Source organism: Lupinus angustifolius, chromosome LG01 (genome assembly GCF_001865875.1).
Source record: "Lupinus angustifolius cultivar Tanjil chromosome LG01, LupAngTanjil_v1.0, whole genome shotgun sequence".
Lineage (NCBI taxonomy): Eukaryota > Viridiplantae > Streptophyta > Magnoliopsida > Fabales > Fabaceae > Lupinus > Lupinus angustifolius.
Window position 1 is genome coordinate 19219828 of NC_032009.1, and position 23100 is coordinate 19242927.

Genomic DNA, 23100 nt, shown 5'->3' on the forward strand with positions numbered 1-23100 from the left:
TTTATTCATTTACAATAATTAGGAGTAAACATAGTCTTATTTATTAGCATGGTGACCTAAGGATGAGTAACATAGAGCCTAGAACCATTATGAAATGGGACAAAAATAAAATTATTATCACCAATCTTAATCCTAACTATCCAACAGATAATAATAGTTGAACAAGAAAACATTTAAATTTTGATATTAAAATTTTACATTGTTTAATATTTCTGATAAAATAGGGACCACAAAAAATGATAAGAATCTAGGAAAGGATGTTCATACACATCATATTACAAAAACATTCCACAAAATCAAAATGCAAAATAAGCATATGTAAATCAAAACCACATAAATTTTCTGAACATGATACATTTAGTGACCCTTGAAGTTGTAAATGTATCCCTATAAATTAAGGATAAGAGGGCAACATAGAACATAGGCAAAAATGTGACTTGGGTAGTAGAAATACTATATAGAACTAATTCAAACCCGGGATTGTGCTCCAACATGGTTACCTTTACCTTCATTGTAGTGGTCATCGGTCACCATTTCAATATGTTTCACAGTCTTATATGTATATCGGCGAGCGAAGATTGCAAATATGACCACATCGATTGCGGTTATGGTTGCGAGTAGGTAATAGAATTTGTCTAATCGACTCGTGTTCAAATCCTTACCGAACCAACTATTCCCACTCCGACTTGTGATCCGATCAACAATTGTTATGAGAAAACTACTAACGAAATTTGCAGCCCCCATGACACTTAGATAAAGTGCTATTCCTATGCCTTTCATTGAATCTGGAACTTGATCATAGAAATATTCTTGTAACCCTACTAGGGCAAAACCATCACCAAAACCAATAATAAGATATTGTGGTGCTAACCAAAACACACTCATTGAAAGGGAACCCTTCAATGGATTCTTTTCAACAATATCAAGTCTTTTTTTCTCTACCAATGCTGCTACTACCATTGTAATAACAGAGAAAAACATTCCAAAACAAATCCTAGGAAGAAGGTCTATTCCTCTTTCATTTCCTGTTATTTTTCTTAGCATTGGTACAATGATCTTGTCATAAATGGCCACAGAAAATATCATTCCAATTGCACAAATACTGAAAACTGAAGCTGGTGGAATCTCAAAATCATTGCCTATTTTTCTGTCCATGATAACTCCTTGTTTGATAAAGAATGTGGTTGTTTGTGCAGCACAAACACCAAATGGTAAAGAGAGTAACCAAATAGGGATCATGTTCATAATAAGCTTCAATTCTTCAACCTGAGTCACTGATGCAAGCTTCCATGGATTATGTTTCTCTACAATGTTTTCTTCATTTTCAATAATTGCTGCTTTGTCAAAAAATCTGAAACAAATTATACACTAATTAATTACCTTATTATGTCACTCCCTAATCTCTTTTCTTTCATTATAATGGACCATGAATAAAATGGATTATGAAGAAATAAGTTTTATATTTGAATATGTTGTTGAAAAATCTTGTACTTTAGTATATTTCATCTTTGTTTTCCTAAAAATGTTAATTGAAAAAACAAACTTAGATAGTAATAAGTTTTGGATGAATTGTATAGAAGAATTTTTCTAATATAGTAAAGTTAAATCTAATTTTGACTATAATAAAAATATTCAAAAGAGAGTTTATTATATATAAAAAAATATCTACCAATAAGGTAAGAGTTATTTATAGTATAATATCTCTCATTCATATGGTAATAGTCATGTTATTGATTTTTGATCTATCAACTTTAATTTGTAAAAATGCACACTCATTAAACAAAAGAATTTTTTTATTTGCAAAAGTTTTTTTAATTTGTAAAAATGCACACACATTCATTTTTTAATGACTTATATCCAAATGAAGTAGAATATTGTATTTGCTTTTATATTTAAGAATAAAAATATTACTATATTATATCTAAAGAATAAAAATATTATATTATGTTATTTTATCCATTCTTTTATCGATATTTTCCTTTCCGGTATCGAAAATGATCCTGACCTAATAAGATGAACTACTTACTTGAGTTTCTTGGTATGACATAAAACCCTTCCATTGTTGCTCTCAGATTTAGAAACTTCATACAAAAGATTAGGGCTTGAAGGATATGGAAGCTTTCTTTTGCTAATAGCAGCAACAAGAACCTGCAACATTGGAGTTAAAGGGTTCCCAATAGGTGCCCTATAACGATAAAATGGTCTTCCAATGATGAAAATGAGAAGTGAAAAAGCCATAACTATTGTAAGAATGATATCAGCAACACCCCAATTAACATGATCTTGTACATAAACAATAAGGGTTACTCCTAGAACAAGTCCACTACAAAGACCACAGTTCCACCAATTGAAGAAAGACATTTTTTGCTTTCTTTCTACATCATGAGCATCATCAAATTGATCAGCACCAAAGCTTTCCAATGAAGGTTTATGCCCTCCAGTTCCTATGGATATTAGGTATATGGCTATGAAAAATATCACTTCATGAATCTTCCTAGATTCACTGCACACATTACCATGTTCACATGGCTTTAACCCTGGCATGAACCATGATAGAGAAAGAAGTGACAAACCCTATTTTTATAAACACAAAAAAAATGTGTTTTAGTTTCATAGTTAATAAATAAACAATAAGTTTAACATATGTATATCACTTTTTTTTTATACTACAAAGGGTATCTGTTAGGACTTAAGCATATGAGGAGAGTCAAACTCAAAATACTAGTTTATTAGGTGGGAGAGCCTCATGACTTAATACCACATTGAGTTTGTTATTCTAATTAATGTGAGGTTCCTAACATTATCCTCTCACTTTATGAGTAAGGAATTAACCTCGTTTGGAGTGAGAATCTCTATTAATTGAGAGACAAGTACTAAAAAAACAAAAGAAAACATAATATGATAAGACATTTTTATTCTAATGAACAAACACTTTTGTTATTAAAAATACAAGTAAAATCAAGTATTTGTCTCTCCATTAATAAAGAGGATCATCGTTCTCCCTCTTAGGGTGTATGGTTGTCCCTCCCAAAAAACATCATTCCCAATAATCGAACATTTAACCTTTTAATCATCCTGAGAATCTAACGAGACCTTATACATAAGACCAACATCTTATTTGTATATATGTACTACTTTAATTATATAGACTATATTTTCAATAGGTAACGATAAATGAAATTACCATGACATAAATGATGCATGATACGATAACAGTGATGTAACGACTTAGGTATCCATCGGCTAGGAATCCTCCTAAGAGAGGCATCATAGCAGTGACACCATTCCAGTAGTTCACATTCCTAGCTGCTGTCTTAAGGTCTTGATGAATGACCTTAGAGAGGTAAATGATCAAACTAGTTGCAATTCCAAAGTAGCTCAATCTCTCACTAAATTCAATTGCTGAAAACAATGATAAAATAAATTCAATTATATTGTTTGTACAAATAATTTGAACACCTATAGTATATATATTTTTTATATTTCAACACATTTATTTATGTTTTTCTTTCTAGTCAGTAACCCTTCAATGTCAAACAAAAAAATACATTTCCCTTCCTTTGATGTATGGATTTAATATGTATACATTGACAGTATAAGTTTTTTACATTGTCAGCAATTATTCACCAATGATTTGTTAATCACCGTTGACTCTTAAACAAAAGTAATACAAATCAATGGTGAATGATGTATTGATAGTATAAAAAATTTTACACTGTCAGTGCATAAATTTTCTATATCTATAAATATAAATATAGTATAGGAGAGATACATTTTTGTTGGTAATGAAAGAATGTACTTACTGTAAAAAATTATATATAGTCAATGCACCATTTATTATTCACTTCAATTACTTTTTTAAAGAGTCAACAATACTTAAATCTGAGCGATGAAACAATAATGTATAAAAATTATTCACTGTATACATTTTTATATCATCTACCATTTATATAATAATCAATGACTATTCAAAAACATAATCATAATAAATCGTGGATTATGTTTTTACTGCATATAAATTTATGTTTATATAGTAGTAGTAATTATATGATAAAAATATATATGAATTTTTAATTGGTCTTCGTTTCTTGATTATTAAATGAATACATGAATAATTAATTGTGTTTGTATTCCTTGTAAGTTGCATAGTTTAGGACACTTTTAATTTTATTTCCTTTTATATTGTCAATATATCATCTACTATTAATTTATATTACTTTTATTTGAGAGTTAATAGTGGATAACAAATCAATAGTGAATGATGTGTAAAAAACTCTTATACTGTCGGTATATATATATATATATATATATATATATGAAATCCAATCTATTATATTACATGTGTCAAAAGCAAAACTCAATTATATTACAGGTGAAGAATCAAGAATCCAACACAATAATACATCAGGATCCAAATTATTCAAAACACAAGAAGACAGAGTACCATATCTAAACTTTATAAACACTGCCCAGTGATAAAAGCTAAAATCAAAATAAATAACTTTACAAAGACTTCAACCAAATTTTTTTATATAGGAGCTAAAATTAAAAGACTCAACTTTACGATAACTAAAATATATTTAAGCTTAAATATGTGTGACTTTTTATAACGGTTATTTACATTTTATTGTATATGATGAGTGGATGAAAAAATATTTCATTAGTTTACCATTTTATGCACAAACCAGTTAAAAAAATAAAAACAAAAAATATTTTATTCTCCAAACAAAAAAATGGAACCAAAATATTATGACATACTTATAAGTATTATTTATTAATAAAAATATATAAATTAAAAAATATAAATGAAACTCTATCTACAACAAAAACTCCAGAGCAGGATTTTCAAACAAATAAATTCACAAACTGATTAGAAATTTAAAAAACTTGACAAAAAGTAGATGATGGGAAATATATTGTTAATTAAGAGGTAAAGAATGAAACTTTGAGAACCAAAAACATCATATATAAAACAAATTCTAGTAGTATATAGGAACCAAAAATTATATTACTACTATTATTAATTAAGATTCATTAACTTTAGGGTATTATTCCTTACCAATGATGTAGAAAGCAGCTTTCCAAGAACCAGTTGAAGCTCTAAGAGGAATTGTACCTTTGTGATCAACTGAAGAATCATGAACCCATTTCATCTTTTCATTATCCTCTTTGAGTGTTGCATAATCCATTATGCTTTTTTGTTGAATGATTCTAGTTTAAGTGCTAATTGTTTTCACTTCCTTTACCTTACAAACTCATTTTATAGATTTTTCTTTCTCTTTCTCATGTGTAATCATTTGATTTGTGAGTTGTCACCACTCTACAGTTAGTACTTTATTAATGTTACAATTTACTCAATTGATTTGTGATGAGATATCACCACTTTTTTTCAACTTTCATATATTTACATGAGTGATGTAATCTAAAGTATTTTAGGAAAATTATGTATGCTTTGATCATTATTCTCTCATTTATTATTTATATTCAATTATTATTGACTTTTTTAAAAAAAGTAATGCGGATGAATAATTAATGTTGTATTAATTTTACATTAATAATGCATAAATATTGAACTCTTTAAGAAATTATTAAATAATATAATAATTTAATATTATTTAGTTTGATTATCCCCATTTAATAATTCATATTGTAAAATATATCAAAGAGAAATGAAAAAATATGAGATGAAAAATGAATAATAAATAAATATATAATTGGAAGATGAAATATAAATATGTACTAAGTTTAAAAATATCAAAATATTTAGAAAAAGTAGGAAAAGTGAAAACCTCAAAGATTTTTAATAAATTAATTATTGATTACGATATATTTTGTTAATTTAAAGGTGATTTTGAGAGGAGCTTACGATTTACTTATTATAATTGATCATATAATTATACTAGGATCTATTTTAGAGTTTAAAATCTATACACCGTTAATGTAAAGTTTTTTAAACTTTCGACACATTATCCGCCATTAATTTATATTACTTTTATTTAAGAGTTAATGATAATTAATATATAGATGATGAATGATTAACTGACAATGTATAAAAGGTTTACAATATCTGTGTTTACATATTAAATGATTTGTTTTATCACTCCTTATACTCAAGGTAAATAAAACTAACTTTTTTATGGATACTAACGCTGCGTTACACATTTCATGTATGCTTACCCATATTTTAATTTTATGGTATAAAACATTCAATTTTTATATATTTTATTTTGAAGAATTAAAACATTTTTTTTGTTTTATTGTACTTTACATTATAATTTTTTGTATTGGATATACTTTATATTATAATTTTTTATATTAAGTGTACTTTATATTATAGTTTTTTTGTCTTTATTATTTAAAGTGAGAGGTACAATTAATGTGCTAGTGGTGAATGTATAGGATTATATGATTTTTTTTTGTAAAAATAAAAATATTAAGGATAAAACATGAATAAAAATATAGATATAGATATTTTATAAGTATAGATATTTAATTAGAAGCTTCGGACGATATTTCATAAGTATAGATATTTCATAAAATGGTATCTAAGATTGTATGATTAATGTAGATATTTCATAAGTTTAAAATAGTTTTTTTTTTGATAAATAAAATTGCATTAAAGGAGCACAAGGGGTGCTCACCCTAAAACAAAAAGGAAACCAATTACAACTTAGTTACATTTAGCGATAAGCAAAGTTTTGGATCCAAACACCAATTAGCGAACGACAAGGAATTATGAGAAACAAAAGAGATAAACCAAGTCCACGATCTAGTTTGAATTAAATCAAATAAGTGCACATAGCTAGGAGTCTTCTCCTGAAAGATGACATCATTTCTCATAATCCACACTGATCAAACGACCGCAAACCAGAGCATACGCCAAAGCTTTATACAAGTACCGTTTTTAAGAGTATCATAAAGCTTGAAAGAATCCATAATTGTTGAAGGTATTGTGACAGGAACTTGAAGCCAAGAGTAAAAACTTTTCCAAACACTTGCAACAAAGTCACAAGATATAAACAAGTGGTCGATAGTTTCAATATGATTGTTGCAAAAAGAACAAACTGTATCTTCCGCCCTCACAATAATATTCCTCTTAAGAAGATCAACCTTTGTTGGGAGCCGGCCTCTTAAGAGTTTCCAGACAAAACAACAAACATTTGAAGGTAAACAATTAAAGTTTAAAATAGTTGTTCGTAATAAATAAAGTTTACTCTTTGCACAATAAAATTCAGTTAAATTTCGTTACGTTTTTTAATCTAAACTTTTATCCCCTCAGTCAATCTTACACACTCACTTTTATTTTAAAATATTGAGGTAGTTATTATTTATATTTTCTATTTCTCTTGTCTTTATATTCTAACAATGAGAAATACAATCATTCATTATAAATTGTGTGAGGTATAGGTTGGTAAATGAAGTCATGCAGAGTTGAAATTCTCTCCATAAGGAAAATTAGAGATTTATAATTTTGAAATTATTTAATTCAGAAAATAAATAAAAATTTGTATCTTTTAAAATTTATTTATATCATATATTATCATATTTACCGGTACTGAACTCTCCGTTACCAGAAAATACGTCTCATGCAAATATGCTCTTAACTTAGGAGACGTCATTGTTGTAATGGAATGGCATTGGTTACCACACTCCACATCTTCCATATTCTCTTTTTGACATTTGGGTATCACAAGATCGTATGTTATTCCATGTGACATTTTTTTTGATTGGTTGTGAAATATATATTTAAATTTAAGATTTAATAATAAAATATTTTTTAATCAACCAGTGAAAGTAATACATGAAAGAATACACTTTTTGAAACGGAAGATACACTCTTATGTTCAACACTAAAGCTATGTGTTAGGTATTCTCTAGGTTAGGAAATCTTTGTCAACATAAAATGGTTTGGGTTAGTTTCTCAATCTCTTGTACAAAAAGTTAGATCCACCTTCTCTTGTACTTTTATACCTATATATTTCAAAAGTTTGTAAGTCATTTTTCATATGCTTTATTTCCATAATTTAACCTTGTTTTTGCTACTACCTTTGTTAGTGTGATACCATTTCTCACAGCATTATTCTCAACCGTGTTCACAATAAGAAGTTTACAACAAAATATTTACGTTGATTGTGTATAAATTTTATATATTGTTATTACATGATTTATCATTAATATTTAATTATCATTGACTCTTTATAAAAAAATTCGAATGAATGGAGGGTCATATAATAATTATGTATAAATCTTTATACTAAAAGTACATAGATAAGAAGTTATGTTACTTTCATAATAAATTAAAGCTAATGCTCCTACCTTACTGTGATAAGGACCCTTTGGATTGAATTACATGAATTCATAAACTTACCTAAAATATTATCTCACAATGACATTAATTTCTTGGCACATAGAAAGATTGTATGTTAACAGTTTTCATTCACTTAAATTTGATTAGAAATACTATTGTTAAAAAAAAAGCATGAACAAAATACTTATGATTTTAATATAGGAGAGCACTATTGTTAATACCGTACAGATCATCAAATCGGTTAGGGTACTAGTATAGTGGTATAGTAGTTCAACCAATGGTCCACTAATTAAACCGCATACCGGCAAAATTAGATATAAAAATATAATATATTATTATGAATGTTGAAAATCAATAAAAAAAATAATATTTTTTCAATTTCATTAAAAAATTAATTTTAAATAAAAATTGGCTGGTATGACCGGTATGACCAATTTTAGCCAGTTTTAACCGGTATGATTGCATAACCAGTATAATTACTATACCGTATCGGTATTGAGACCGGTTCACTGACATGAGAGAAAATGTAGTAAACCACCTTAAACTTTTGACCATTATTTATAAATTGGCACGATAAACTTTTAAATCATCTTAATTGATTATTAAATTATTGTGATTAAACCTATAATTCTTTCATTCATTTATTATTAAGTTACTAATAGAGAAAACATGTAAATCTAGATTCAACTTTTACCAACATAACACAACCACAGTTGAAACCACTCAAACCAATGAGAAAGGTATTAACTCTTGCCAAGTTGTCATGATTTTCTTCCATTTGTTTTTGATATTTTTTATATTTTTTCTAAACATTTATTGCCTTAATGGTTAAAGAAGATGATACTTTTTTCAATTTTCAGTTGGTTTTGTCGCTTTTGTGAATTGTTTATTGTGATTTTTTGAAGATATTTATTGCCTTAATGGTTGAAGGATATTGTGTAAATTTGTTGAAGATATTTTTAAAGAGTGTTATGACAGAAGTGATGGTCATTATATTTTTTTTCCTTTCTATTTACCAAACAATTATTTTTTCCTTTCTATTCTCTTCCATATCTTTTTATTTTCCTCTTTCTATTATCTTCCATATATTTTTCCCTTTCTATTATTCTTCCATATCTGTTTGTTTCCATATATATTTCTATTGTCTTATATATAATATATGTATATATATATATAAATGAGTGAAGATTCACTTACTCCTCATCCTAGCTATCAATTCTAGGGAAATCTAGTGATTTAGATCTATTAATTAATTCAAATCATTGCATTTCCTTAGAATTGATGGCTAAGATATGAAGTACGTTTAAAAAACTTAATTGTGGAGTAAGTGAATTTCTCCTATATATATATATATATATATATGCTTTCTTTGTTATTAATGCATCTTTTGAACCACCAATTTGCTTCAGTAAAAAAAATCCTAACAAAATGTTTTTTTTATAATATGATAATAAAAAAAATTAACGCAAGTCAATGTGATACAAATAACGTTTTAATGAGTTTGGTTAAAAACTAATAATAAATGAAACATTTTATTTTGGGAAAAACTATTTGTGGGAGGAAATAATTTCATTTTTGTTACTCATATAGAAAATAGGATTTAGATAACTTAAATGTCCATATACAATGTCAAATTCAACATTTTGATTTTCTCTATAAATAAAAATAAAAAGAACATTTAAAGATCACCTAATAAGATGAATAATGATGGGATACTATTTCAAGATAATTTTCTAACCAAGTTTAGCTTTTTTTAAATAAAAAATAAAAAGAGTTTTAATTTTTAATGACTTAATAGACACTTATTAATCTAATAATAGAGAGATTCCATTTTTTATATAAAAAACACATGTGAGTCCTATTTGATTTTCGTTTTCTAATTAAATGAAATTTAAAAAAATCATTCTGGTTATTTTGTGTGTTAATAACAGTAAATAAATTATTTTTTTACTCACACGTTGGTTAACGTAATAATTTTTGGAATTTTTATAGGTCAACATGAAATTTCTATAAAAAAAAAGAAAGCATTTTGGATACCTTTAATTTTAAAATCAAATCAATATGAGTATCACAATGATACTCTATGACTTTGTAAAATTAAGAAATCTTTTTAAATATTTCGGAAGCAATCCCACACCAAATATGCAAATTTTAAATAAAATCAATCAATCACATATTTAATTCAAAATAAAAAAAATTAAACATTTTAATTTATTGGAGACATTAAGAGGGATTCCTTTTTGTTTTCTAAACAAACGCCAAAACAAATCTAAAAACATAAAAAAGAAGAAGAGAATGCTAAACAAATTTGTGTTAGTCATCTATTTCTTTCCAATGTGAGACATAAAGAGAAATTTTTGTTGCTCATTTTCTCCTTATATATGTCAAATATAGTTATGCACTCCCCTTTCAAATTCTCTCCTCTTTTTATTATTTGGTTGAATTTCATTATTTAATTATTGAATTTAATATATTTCTTTATCTATTGTACATCTCATTTAAAATAATAAAAATAAAAATTGCAATACTTATTGTTTTAATATCTCACTGAGATGAGACACATGCATTAATTTCTGTTATTTCAACATTCTTAAAGTGTATAAATTTTAATTATTTTTGTAAGAAAGCCTCTTTGAGATGAGATGTGTATGAATATTAGTTTCTACCCCTTTACCATTTCTGAAGTGTATAAATTTAACTATTTTTTGAATACCTCTTTGATATGTGACGTGGTACATATATTAGTTTCTACCTATAAAGCACGGATACTGATACGTATTAGATACGTCGATACACATTTTTTTTAAAATACAGGATACGATACGTTCAGGGATACGCGTATAAAATAATAAAAACACATAAAATATGATAAAATTATAAGTGTAAATCAAAATATCCAAAGTGAAAAATATAATGGAAATTTAAAATCATTGTCCTCCATAACAAATCTATCTTATCATATTTTAATGAAAACGACCTTATCCTAAAATCATTGCCCTCCATAACAAATATATTTTATCCTATTTTAATGAAAACGAATCTATCTTATCCTGTTTTATTAGAAATGAATCTATTTATCCTGTTTTATTGGAAACAAATCTACCTTATCATGTTTTATTGGAAACGAATCTATATATCCTATATTTTACTGAAAACGAATCCATATATCCTATATTTTTTTAAAAACAAATCCGATATGTGTCTTAATATTTATTTATTTTATTTTTTTAATTTTTGGATACTCTATAAATACGTATCCTTCGTGAATCTGAGCGTATCTGTGTCGGATACATGTCGGACACCAACACGTGAGGGTGTTTGACGAATCCGTGTTTCATAGGTTTCTACCACTTCATACTTATTGAAGTGGATACATTTTAATTAACCAAATATATTTTTGAATGAAACAAATCAAGTTAAACTTGTTTATACTAAGAACTACCTAATTTTTATTTCCTAAAGTGTATATGAATACGTGGGAGTAAGATTAATTCTTAACTTTTGTCATATAAAAAAATAAAAAGTAAATATTTGTTTTGTTATAATTTAATTGTTCATAAAATAAATCAATGATATATTTAATCCATGCGATTAGCTTGAGCGTTGTTTTATTGTTTTATTACTGGCAGACGAGATGCTAATACTTTTCCGATATATAACCGACTCTCGAGCTCATATATACAGTTAATTCCAAATTGGGTTAAAAATATAGTTTTTTATGTCTTAACCGCAAAAAAAAAAAAATAGTGACGACCTATGAAGCACCAATACTTGTATCAGATATGATACATATCCGATAAGTTAATATGCACATAAAATTCATATAACATAATAAATATATAATTATTGTTATGAATTTCTAAATAAAGAACATATTTCTTAGACATCACTAAATACAAAATGAAATTCATATTGTCATAAGAAATATTTACTTAATACCAACAAATAGGAACATTATCAATCTCATTTAATCAATGATCAACATTATGCATATGCATATGCATTTCCTATTCATTCTCTATGCAACACACATGTTTAGTCTTTTTTCTCTAGCAACATGTCCATTTAGTAGCTTGACTATTATGTTTGTCTCTTATACTTAATTGATTATATTATATTTTTTTCTCTTAAAATACTATGGCATGATAGTTTGGGTGTGTATGAAGTATGGAGAAATTATTTTAAGAGTATCGTAGAGTATCTGAGACATATCGAATTTATAAATTATTTATTTTTCAAGAAAATAATTTCAACACACTATAAATACGTATCGATGAAGTATTAGATATTATTGGTGCAAGTTATATATCAGATACGATATGTGAAGGTTATGAAAATGTTGGTGCTTCGTAGGCGACGACTCCCAAAATGTCATTCGGCCAAAAATCAAGACGCAACACCATTAAAAGGAGAGGTTGAATATTCCATAGCCTTCATGTGAATGAGCAATGTGAAGAGAAACCTTCACATTAAGCCAAATCGTGAAGGAAAGATAAAATAAGGAAGTGGGGACCAACACATAGAAAGTAAATGACAAATAACAACTCAATTCATATTATTGATAGGTATGAAAAGTAACTTAATTCATAAATCTAAGTTAATACCTTTTTGATTGCAAAACCTAATTTTATGCATTTATATTTAGCATTTTAATTAATTGTTGCACTAATCTTATAAGTCGAGTTTCCAGGACCTTTTAGGACTTAAATAAACACAATTGAGCAAGGGTTGATGTTAAGAGGCCAAATTGGACTTAAGGCCATATTCAGCTGACCTGCACCCAACGTAGGAGTCGCGCCCATCACAATCGTATCGAGCAAAGAAGATGCACGAAGCATGGATTGACTAAGTGAATAGTCCATTTGAACGAAGAGATGCGCTCAACACACTTCCCTCGTGGGCAGAGAAAAGATAAAATTTCATAAGGACAAAAATGATCTAAAAATAGTTGAAGGGGATCCGGTTTAACATATGTTGTGCCACAATTTTCGGCAACACGACTTTCTTAGAGTCGCACTATATTTTATGCTAAAAAATATAGAAAAATATTTTAGCCCAATCACATTGAGCTTTGGATTTTTGATATATAGGTTTGGGGGTCAGTTATGGAATATGAAAAGTATTTGCACTCTATGCGCCCGCTTTAAGCGGGACCCATCACTAAGTTATATGACTTATTTTATATTTTAAAATTATTTGGTTATTTAATTGATTATTAAGGGATAAAAAATTATTTATTTATTATTGTATCTGACGAGATGAAACTTTGTTCCTACGTATCCCTATTAGGGAATCAATGCTACTTAGTTCTTTGGTTGAAAAGTGATTGTTGGTTGTGTCCTTTAATTAGGGAAAGAAGCAGTACCGTGCGACTGTTCGAAGGATGGGTTGAGGGAAAGAAGCCCTCAGGGCGACCGTCCATCTATCCTTTATATGATTGACAATTTTTATTTTTTAGTAAAAATATTGATTTGGTATTTATTTATTAGAGAAATTTTTTTAGTAATTGTTAATTTAATTGAAAAATAATATTTTGTTGATTTTAGGAATTAATCAAGTGAAAAAAATTGTCGTAACACGACCGTTCAAAGATAATTTGAGGGAAAGAAGTCATTAGTAACCACCATTCCTTCATCTTTGATTAATCCGTAAATAAATTTAGTATAAAGGACTTCATATAATTTTATTAATAATCCTTTTTTTTAGTAAAATACTCCAATTATTTTTGATAATTTTAATTAATTACATAAAACAATGAAGTTTAATTAATTGCTAAGAAAACACACAAAAACATTGTTGACTATTATTTACATTAAAATAGTTTTCTTATTTGGTATTTGTTATTTATTTCATAAAATATTATACTATTAATTCGTTACCGCTAATAAAAAAACTACATTTGTTAATCCTCGTTAAAAAAATTCTCATAAAAGATTATATTATGTTCATGGATGATAAAAAATTTAGACTATAATTGATGTGCGATAAATGAGTATACATGTTTGCAATTAAAAATGAGAACCACATAGCGACGAGTTGAATTCACGTAGAAGACTAAAAAAGTAAAAATGATTGTATAAGTTTTTTTGGATACAAAAAAACATGTATAAAGTTAATATGGTAGTTATTGTGATTGTTTAGAAAAAATATAAGAAAAGTCTATAAAAATATTCTAAATTTTCTATTTTCTGTAAGTAGACATTATGAACTATTTTTTTCTTCCTGATTACACCTTAAACTTTAACTATTTGTGAACTTTGCCTAAAGATAATTTTGAATGAATAATAATGACAAATTCTAACTCTGTAATTCTTTTAATCTCGAGTGTTAAATCATTATTATTGTATTTATATACATAAAAATATTATTGTATTAACTATGTTTAACTCTGGAATTTAATTATTCTATTTTTTCTCAATCAATTATGTATTTTGGTGGTAGTTCCTCCGAATACCAATGTTGACTAATATACATTGTTGTACTGTAATTATATGTGTGAGTCTAATTGCAGCAATTTTTTCGTTGTCTATGAGTAATTTAGCAATATATTTATACATTATGAATTTCACTAATTAATAAAGTTTAAAGAATAAAATTAAAAATAACAAATAATTTATAATAACTACTTACAAAATGGATAAAGTTTAACTATTTTTCTCGAAAAATATTTCTTTCAATCAATTAATAACCAAGTATTTTTCACCCATCATAATAAGTAAAACATGAAAACATATATGATCTTTTTTTTTTTTTTGACAGAATCAAACCATGTAATAATTTTATGAGTGGAAGAAATTAATGGACTAAGGGTGGACCCTCATGTACCATTTTGAACGATTATCCATTAGTGGCTTTCAATTTCATAGTACAAAAACAACATAATTGGAAATGTAAATCACGTGATGCATTGAATAATGGACCTAGTTGCATCCCTCTTTGATTGCATTTGGTTTGACAATTATACACACAACCTTGCCCTTAAAAAAATTTAATTAGTGTTGACCCAAGGATCAAAATTTGCTAAATTAAGCTTCTTATCTTTTATATAGTGGCATTAGCATCTATAAAGGTGGAAGTGCTTTCACCAAAATTGTTTTTTCTCTCAATTCTAGCCACATGTGTAATAGGAGTAGTTTTCAACTTAATTATCATATGGTTTAGGCCTTTTTAATTATATAATTTTAGATTGTAATTAGGGTTGACTGCATAACATTTACCTATTAAAATAGAATTTGCTAGTAACATATTATCATTTTTTAATATGCAGTATTATCAAGTTTTTTGATACTATTAAGGGTAAGAAACTAATCTCTTATATGATGTGCGGCTATTTCTTCCAACAAATGTTATTGACAAAAATCAAATTTTTAACCTTTTTAATCTTTTTGTGCATCCAGACCTTATCATGTTGAATTAGCTTTTCCCAAATGGTCTAACACTTCAATAAATATGGTGCTCTATGACTCACAACATAAAAAGAAAGTGAAATCAAATCAATATCATTATGACCACAATTCAAACACGTTTTAATTACCTACTCCAGTTTCTAGGTGGGAGTGGTTCTTTTGTCATAATTGTTTTTCTAAGTTGCTTACATAAAAATAATTTTGAATCCTCTTAAAAAATTTGCTTAAAAATACTTCAAATACTAAAAAAAGAATTGAATGTTGTTTAGTATATTCTTATGATGCTCAATGTATTTACTTTTTCTTTTAATGCTTCCTCTATTAGATAGTTAAAATTTGTACTAACTTTAGAACTACCTTTTGAATTTATTTTATGATGTTCAATGTATTTACTGCTTCCTCTATTTAGTATTAAGAATAGAATCAGTGTACCATATAAATTGCATATAGATTAATAATATTTTTTACCCAAAATTTGTATGAGTTTCATTATTTGAACACCAAAAACAATATAAAAAATGTGAATGTAGTATTGAATTGGATAACGAATTCAAGTTTGAACTACAATCACCAAAGGTCCATAAATAACATTGCAAGCTTAAAACATATGCTTAAACATTTAATAATAATACAATATCTTATAGTGAAACGAATGAAGATCACTTGTCTCGAATAGACATCTCATTCTCTACTTCGAACCAATCATATTGTTATTTTTTTATTAAATTTTTGTTTTTAAAAAAAATTCTTTTGTTCATATGACCATATATGATTAGTTCAAAACATGAAATGAGACACCATTAGAACAGATAATCCATGTCGATTGAGATATATAGGAAAAACAAGACATTAGGTTGTAGAATCTAAAGCCATAATTGTACTAAGGTTCATAGGGTTCATGTATTGGGTGGATCCAGTCATAATTTTATCTACAATCAATCTATTTGCTTTCTCAGAAGGATGAAAGGGATCCCAAAATGCAAATAGATCCCTGTTTGGGCACAAATTAGAAGCTGGAGTGCATAGTCCAATTCCATTATATGCTCCTTGACCACAACATGCTACTTTTGATGTAACAAATCCTGCATGTGAAGTAGAAAAAGTAATAAATAATTGCTTACAAAATTTCGGGTCCACGTTTATTGTCCCACTCTTTTGTGTCACATGTGTTAGGAGATGTGATTTGTCAGAATAATATTTAATAATTATATTTTTAACTTAAATATATTTTTTCAACCAATCAGAAGTAATAATATATAAAATGGTACATAAAGTAGGACAGAAGATATGCTCCCCAAAATTGCCCTCAGATTATTAAACTACAAAAGTTGTCAATTGAAAATAGCCTTTAAATCTTAATAGAATATTGCCAGTGTAAAAAACAGGTTTTCTTAAAAGGTTTAAAAGAATCAAAGTTTAGTTACTACTTTGATGTTATTTTTAATAGTCAAGCACTTTTAGAATCTTTAAAAAAATTGCAAATTTAAGACTTCTAGTATTCTAACGTTAAAAATAATGAGTTTTTTATAATATATATGGACTCTAGATATATGTTAATGGATAACAGATAAAAAGTATTAAATAATATAGATAAGATTTATATGTTAATGGATAACAGATAAAAAGTATTAAATAATATAGATAAGATTTATATGTTAATGGATAACAGATAAAAAGTATTAAATAATATAGATAAGTTTTCGTAATCTTAATAAAGGGTTCTTCTCTATTCTGTGCTATATGGGCACAAAATAAATAAAAAATGGTAATATGAGTAATTATTTTTGAATCTTAACATAACATGGTCATGTTATATAATATATAAAATAGCAAAGAAATAAAAATGAGTAGACCATATTCACAAATAAGTTGGATCTAACTAAAAATCTCTCTTTTATAACATGACAATGCAATGTAATACATGAAGAAGAGGGGACATAGATGATATGTGAGTGTCTCTAACTCTATCCCGCCCAATAATAATATCATATTATTTAAAAATTTCATTAGCTCACTATATCGATAAAAAGATATTTATTCTTATACAAGTTTTCACTATTCTTGCTGAAACATAACAGGACATGACGTGATATTATATTATTAGGCGGAAAATTACACTAAGTTTAAACAATTAATCTTCATCATAGAAAGAGGATTCTAATTTATGAATATAGTAATAAGGGTGTCCTACAAGCTTCTTAAATGTGTATTGTCATTGTGCATGGGGCAGCCAAACCCTAAGTGTGATATATTAATTACATAAAATGGTCCCCAAATTAAAGCCAAAGTCCCCACATCATTTAACATGATTTCTACAAATTAGTACATCTATGGGGAGGTATTGTAAATGTAATATATCTCTAACAAATATCATCAACACATTTTTTTTCCAGTACCCTTCTTAACATATCGTATATTTGTCGGGACTAAAACTTAGTTGTTGTTGTACTCTTTAAACACACTTTATGTTTCGTACAAGAAGAGATTATTAAAAATAATGTGTTGCTTAGTATTTGTCATAAGTGATTCTTAAATATCACTTTTTTTTTAATTTTAATTTCTACTTCTATGTTCATGCAAATAAGAACATGAATACATTCAATTTGGAAGCAAAAAATGAATGAAATGATTTGAAAATTAAAACATATTGAAGTATTAGCATGTATATATATAAGTTATAATGCTGCAAATTATCTAAGAACAAAAGCACAAAGATTAAATTTTATATACCATATGCTTGAGGATCATTAACAAAATCCAAATGCATTGCAAAGGCGTTAGCAGAAATGAAGACATGTGATCCAATTTCAGTGTTGAGTTGGTTCAGAAGTTGAACAAGTTGAGGATTGAAGAGGTTAACAGCTTGTTGAAGATCAGCACCACATTCACCATTTCTACTATGCAATGCCAATTCTGCTGGTACACAACCTAATGGTCCTGTACCTGTGACAAGAACTCGTCTTGCTCCTAGTTCATACAGATTCTGAATGCATTAAATTCAATGTTATTACATTAGTACATGAAACTCGAGTACGTAAAAAAAAAAAGCAGCCTGGTGTATGAAGCTTTTACATAATGAAATATGATTGGTCAGAAAAATTATTAATTATTAATTTTTTAACTTCAAAATATTTTTTCAACAAATCATAGGCTGATGGTATATACAGTGGCACAAGTTGTGGGATAACAAATTAAATCTGCTCCCTTTGAATTATATAGTCTTATTCTCGCAGGGAAAAAAAACTGTTTTCAGGATTTGAACTCATACTTTTAGGTTAGAAGACGGGCAAACAATCTTACCATTGTACATCAACTCGATTTTAAGTGTGTAAGGAAGGGGAGAAGGACAAAGTGCATTAATTCTTCCATTTATACTATGGTTGCACTGTGTCTAGGGTAATGGAGATCATGTGGATTTTAATATTAATCAGCACTATGTTCGCTGGTTTCAACCACTCATTCTATGTCACCATAACTCACTTGTCTTACACAAGAATTTTTCATCAATGCATAGATTCTCTTTTCAAACACTATTAAATTCTAACATAGAAGTAAATAATAAGGGAGAATGTGAAGAAGTGTACTAAAGGTAATGCTTAAGAAAATTTAAAAAAAATTGTCTCAAAAATTAATGTTTTATAGTATCAATGAATATTCCATTTAGTTTTGTGACCATAAATTCATTTTTATAATGTTTGAACAATAGTCTTGAGACACTTGTTAACACAAATCATTTATAAATGATTAAAATTTAGAGTTGAATGAGTATACACTCATAATCATTAACCATCAATCATTCACATCTATGGCTTTTTTAATACACATTTATGATATTATTTTGTAAAAATACATTTATACATTTATGACATTATTCTCTTTATACTATCAGTAGTACTTTGTCTCTCAAAAATTATTTAAAAATAATAAATATTGGATCAGATATTAACACGTTAAAATACAGAAAATGTTCTTTTGAAACGAACTTACATGTAGAATAAGTAAATGTGCAAAGTGCAAACACCCTTGTATTATTAATGATTAGAATTAAATATAATATTGATAAACCCTTTCTCACTTAACATTCAAATTTATTTTACAAAATTTAACTATATATTATATGTTGGACATTGGTATCTTTAGATACAAATTAGTCCTATAGATTTCAAGTTGTGGTCTAAAACTAAATTGATCAAGGTTGAGATCTTTAATAACCAATCTCAACTTTTAATTCTTGAATAAGGTAAATATTCTCTTTCTTTAGTTTGTAACCGCTTTCTTTTTAATATATTGGGGTGTATTTTTACCTAGTTTAAAAAAAAGGTAAATATTTGGATGCACCAAATTGGATATAAAATATATTTTTCTATCCTAAAAAATAATAAGAAACACAACCAACAAAACTTTTATATTTATTTTAAAAGATGGAGATGAGAAATCTTGACCATTAAATTATATTGGCCAAGATATAACATAATTAAACGTTGTATTATCTACACTTCTTGCCCTTATTCAATTGTTCTGAATTTATTTTTATTACTGAAGTTCTTACTTCTTGCCCTTGTGATGTCTTAATATATATATCATTTCTTTTTGCTGGTTCAAAAACAAAGTTAGAAAATAAATAAATAATTATATTGTTGGATTTCTTTATTTCCTTTTATATTTTCTTAAATCTATAATATGTAAGATTATAAAGATCATATTTATTTTTTTTGGTTTCCCACATGTATCCTCGCACTAGAGGCAATCCTGTCCGAGCCGGGAACATCCACAGGTACGTGGGACTAACTCTCTCAACGAGTATTTTTTCCATCCACAAGACTCGAACTCGGGTTCTTGCTTAAGGGGAATCAAGCATGTACCACTTGAACCAACGCCGGTTGGTAGATTATAACGATCATATGTTATTCTATATAGTTTAATAACCCTTGGGTTAAACCAAACCCTAATGACACAAAATGTAATGCAGTACAAATAGTGATAGTAATATTCTAAGCAAAGTAGGAAGAAGAAAGAATTACCACAAGAATTTTGCGATACTCAGAGATGAGGAAGATAACATAGTTTGGAAGATTAAATTCACGAGATCTTGCTGAGAAAGGCACCAAGTAATAATTGTTCACAAAATCATTGCCACCTAAAGTTATGAGTACCAATGCTTGGTTTACTAGATCTTGTGTTTGTTTTTCTCCAATTAGTGCACTCACCCTTTGTTGATACTCTTTGAAGTACAATAATTGGTTCGTAATTCTGATTATGTTTATCTGAAAACATAGATATATATATATATGTATAGTTAGATAGATAATTGTATGGTAACATTGCTAGCTTTTAATTGGAAATGTTAAACATGCTTAGAATAAGAGGTAAATAAACAACTTTGAAGTCTTAATTTCACCTTTATTTTAGGATTCAATGTATACTTAGAACACCGGTTAGTTAAATATATTTGTATCTCTAATAGTTATCGAAGTCTTAAGTTTTTGTATTTCTATAAAAAAGAGAATAAAAATATAGGAAATAATATATAACAATAAAAAAGGAAAGATTCCATTATCCTAATCTGTGATGTTACTTTGAATATATATATATATATATATATATATATATATATAATTGAGTTTTGTAACACCCTAGTTATGTCATGCGACCTCCTCGGCCCATGACTACACTTAGCGTGTCACCCACCAGCTTAAATACTCCCTGCAGTATTTTATTCCCCACAAAGGGGAGCCTTCCCACGACTCGAACCCATGACCTCAGGGATAAATGGTCATTATTCACATGAGTGGGTAGTCATGAGCCGGGGAGGTCACATGACATTACTGCAGTATTACCCTGTGACATGCTCAGTGTAGTCATGGGTTGGGGAGGTCGCATGACATATCTAATTGGGGTGTTACAAGTTTCGTAATATTTGCATGTTACTATGTGTAGAATACAACATGAATGAAATTGGAAAAGTTGGAGACATACAAACTGAATTCCAGTGTCATTGAGAATTCCAATCCCAGCAGAAGCAAAGTTGGCACCAACAAGTAACTTTTCACCATTCAACTCTGGACTCAAATATGGCAATGTAGACTCTGACCCAATTTTTTCACCTACATACACATTTCATATATCAACATTCATGCATACAATAATTCATATACACACTAACTAAAACACCACAAAAAAATCACAGTTACATGGTTTGCGCTACTGGTACATGCACTCGGTTCTATGAAGTTCGTTAACTTTTACATTATTATAAGACTTCTTTATAAAGAAATCGATATGTAGTATGCAGTATGCTAAACTTAGTATGCAATGTGTGAGCTAAATGATTGAACCATATAACTATCGAAAAATACGAAGACGAAAGATACTAAAACTATACTCAACTGATAAGGTCGGGAATGTTAAGGCCATTGGAGAAACGACCAGAAGGTCTATGAGTTGCAGAGTCAATGCCATAAGGATATGAGTCTGCACGAGCAGTGGTGGCTAGGTAGTTATTATTGCCATTGTCAACAAGTGAATCACCAAAAACAAAAAAAGCTCTTGCCTCAGCTTTTGGAGCAACAATGGTCAAGGTACATAAAACCATAAACAAAGAAGAAACTATAATGCTTAGGTTACTTTTCTCCATAGGATTGTCACAAGGAAAAACACAACAACAATATCACAAATGTTGAATGTATCTTTAGCCAAAATCCTGCACCAGAACAAGAAAGTTAAGTGCCTTTATATAGTGCTCAATTTGTCATGATATTGCTGTGCCAATTAAATACCTTTTGATGTATATGAGTAAATAAAATTAACAAATATAAAGCAGTTTTTTAACTTGTTTATTTCAGTAACATTTTTTATATATCATTCAAAACATAGAATTTCTTTAATTCTTTTTGATAAAAAAAGGGGATGATTATCCTCTCCTGTATTGAAGAATCTAATATTAGATAAAAATTGTGACACATGACAATTTTTTAAACAACAATAATTTTACATTATTTATCAATTAAAATAATAATAAATAAAAAAATTTATATTTCTCTTCCTAATTCTGTGAGTCCAGAGAGAAGTTGTATTCCAAAAAAAGAGGTCCCATAAATTTTTCGTTCACCTCTTTTTTTTTCTGAAACAGATAGCAGTCAAGTAATATACCATGCATTCAAAATAAGAGTGTAATATCAATATACACAGTCAATACAAAGATATATATATGGTCAGTGAATCATTCATCACTAATTTGTATTATTTTGTTTAAAAAGTTAATAATAATTAAATATGAATTATGGATGATGCATTGATAGTGTATAAAACTCTTATACTATCGGTGCAACTTTTTGTTTTTGTTTTTTCAGCCATTTGTATTATTTCTCTCCCTAGAGCTATAAGAAT

The 23100-nt window shown here is 27.6% G+C and overlaps 2 protein-coding genes across 2 annotated transcripts; both read right to left on the reverse strand.

Moving 5' to 3' along the window:
* LOC109351383 (protein NRT1/ PTR FAMILY 5.6-like) lies at positions 224-5236 on the reverse strand. The gene is made up of 4 exons (XM_019592878.1): positions 5060-5236; positions 3185-3402; positions 2027-2574; positions 224-1351 (listed from the first exon to the last, which is right to left on the reverse strand). Exons 1-4 carry the CDS (start codon positions 5187-5189, stop codon positions 469-471), a joined length of 1779 nt encoding a protein of 592 aa, XP_019448423.1. The 5' UTR covers positions 5190-5236; the 3' UTR covers positions 224-468.
* LOC109351399 (GDSL esterase/lipase At5g33370-like) lies at positions 16546-22426 on the reverse strand. Its single transcript, XM_019592904.1, has 5 exons — positions 22102-22426; positions 21691-21818; positions 20736-20978; positions 18445-18697; positions 16546-16796 (listed from the first exon to the last, which is right to left on the reverse strand). Exons 1-5 carry the CDS (start codon positions 22346-22348, stop codon positions 16564-16566), a joined length of 1104 nt encoding a protein of 367 aa, XP_019448449.1. The 5' UTR covers positions 22349-22426; the 3' UTR covers positions 16546-16563.